This window comes from Grammomys surdaster, unplaced genomic scaffold (genome assembly GCF_004785775.1).
Source record: "Grammomys surdaster isolate TR1022 unplaced genomic scaffold, NIH_TR_1.0 114164, whole genome shotgun sequence".
Taxonomy (NCBI): Eukaryota; Metazoa; Chordata; class Mammalia; order Rodentia; family Muridae; genus Grammomys; species Grammomys surdaster.
Window position 1 is genome coordinate 447 of NW_021612462.1, and position 981 is coordinate 1427.

Sequence of the window (981 nt, forward strand, 5' to 3'; positions counted from 1 at the left end):
CTCAATATTACAGTGGAGCCATCTCTACCTGGTAGCTGGGAAGTCCTGTAGCCAAACTTCTGTCAAATCAAACAGTAACCACAATTAAAGCAAAATGTGGCCATTAATTTGAAAGCAAGAATTGGTCAATGAGAGGTGAGTGAAAAGGGAAATGAAAAGGCATGGGTGGACAGTCGTGGTGCATGCCTTTAATCCCAGCACTTGGGAGGCAGAGGCAGGTGGATTTCTGAGTTTGAGGCCAGCCTTGTCTACAGAGTGAGGTCCAGGACAGCTGTCATACAAGCTGAACTCGACCGCACACATGCCCACCGCCGCCCTCAACCCTGGAGGTGTCCACTCACCATCTACTAGCATGGCGACTTCCTCTCAGTATCACCAGCTGCTGAGTGACTATGGACCTCCATCACTAGGCTATACCCAGGGAACTGGAAATAGCCAAGCGCCTCAGAGTAAATATGCAGAGCTCCTGGCCATTATCGAAGAGCTGGGGGAAGAGATCAGACCCACATATGCAGGGAGCAAGAGAGCCTTGGAGAGGCTAAAAGGAGGCATCATTAATGCCCGAAGCCTGGTTCGGGAGTGCTTGGCTGAAATGGAATGTAATGCCAGGTCCTAGCCCCTGGCCAGTCTGAAGGCCCATCTCACTACTCCCTGGAGATGAGAGGCTTTGTTCAAAATGGCAGTAAGTTTTCTACCACAGTCATTAAGCTCTGAACCCACACTCAAATGATTGGGAAGACATTTTGCAGGAACCGATGGTGTTCATTTAAGTAGTTAGGAATGACCCAGCTCTTTTTTCTTTCCAAGCATTTGAAAGATGTTTGTGAAGCCACTTCACAGCAAGCTATCCTTTGTCCCCAAATACCAGTGTCCCCTTTAACCTCCCTTTGGATACATTTTCCATTTGCATCACCCCAGTTGACTTCCTTTCCATGAGCTCACCTGCCTCTGAGGAGTTGAGTGCAGACCACAGCACGTTTG

General features: G+C 48.8%; 1 protein-coding gene across 1 annotated transcript; it reads left to right on the top strand.

The window, feature by feature from the left end:
• Positions 1 to 271: 271 nt before the first annotated feature.
• Positions 272 to 616, top strand: LOC114635617 (cyclin-dependent kinase 2-associated protein 1-like; the record flags this gene model as incomplete). Its single annotated transcript, XM_028784120.1, has 1 exon — positions 272 to 616. A coding segment is annotated over one exon (345 nt), but the record flags the coding sequence as incomplete, so codon positions are not given.
• Positions 617 to 981: the final 365 nt, after the last annotated feature.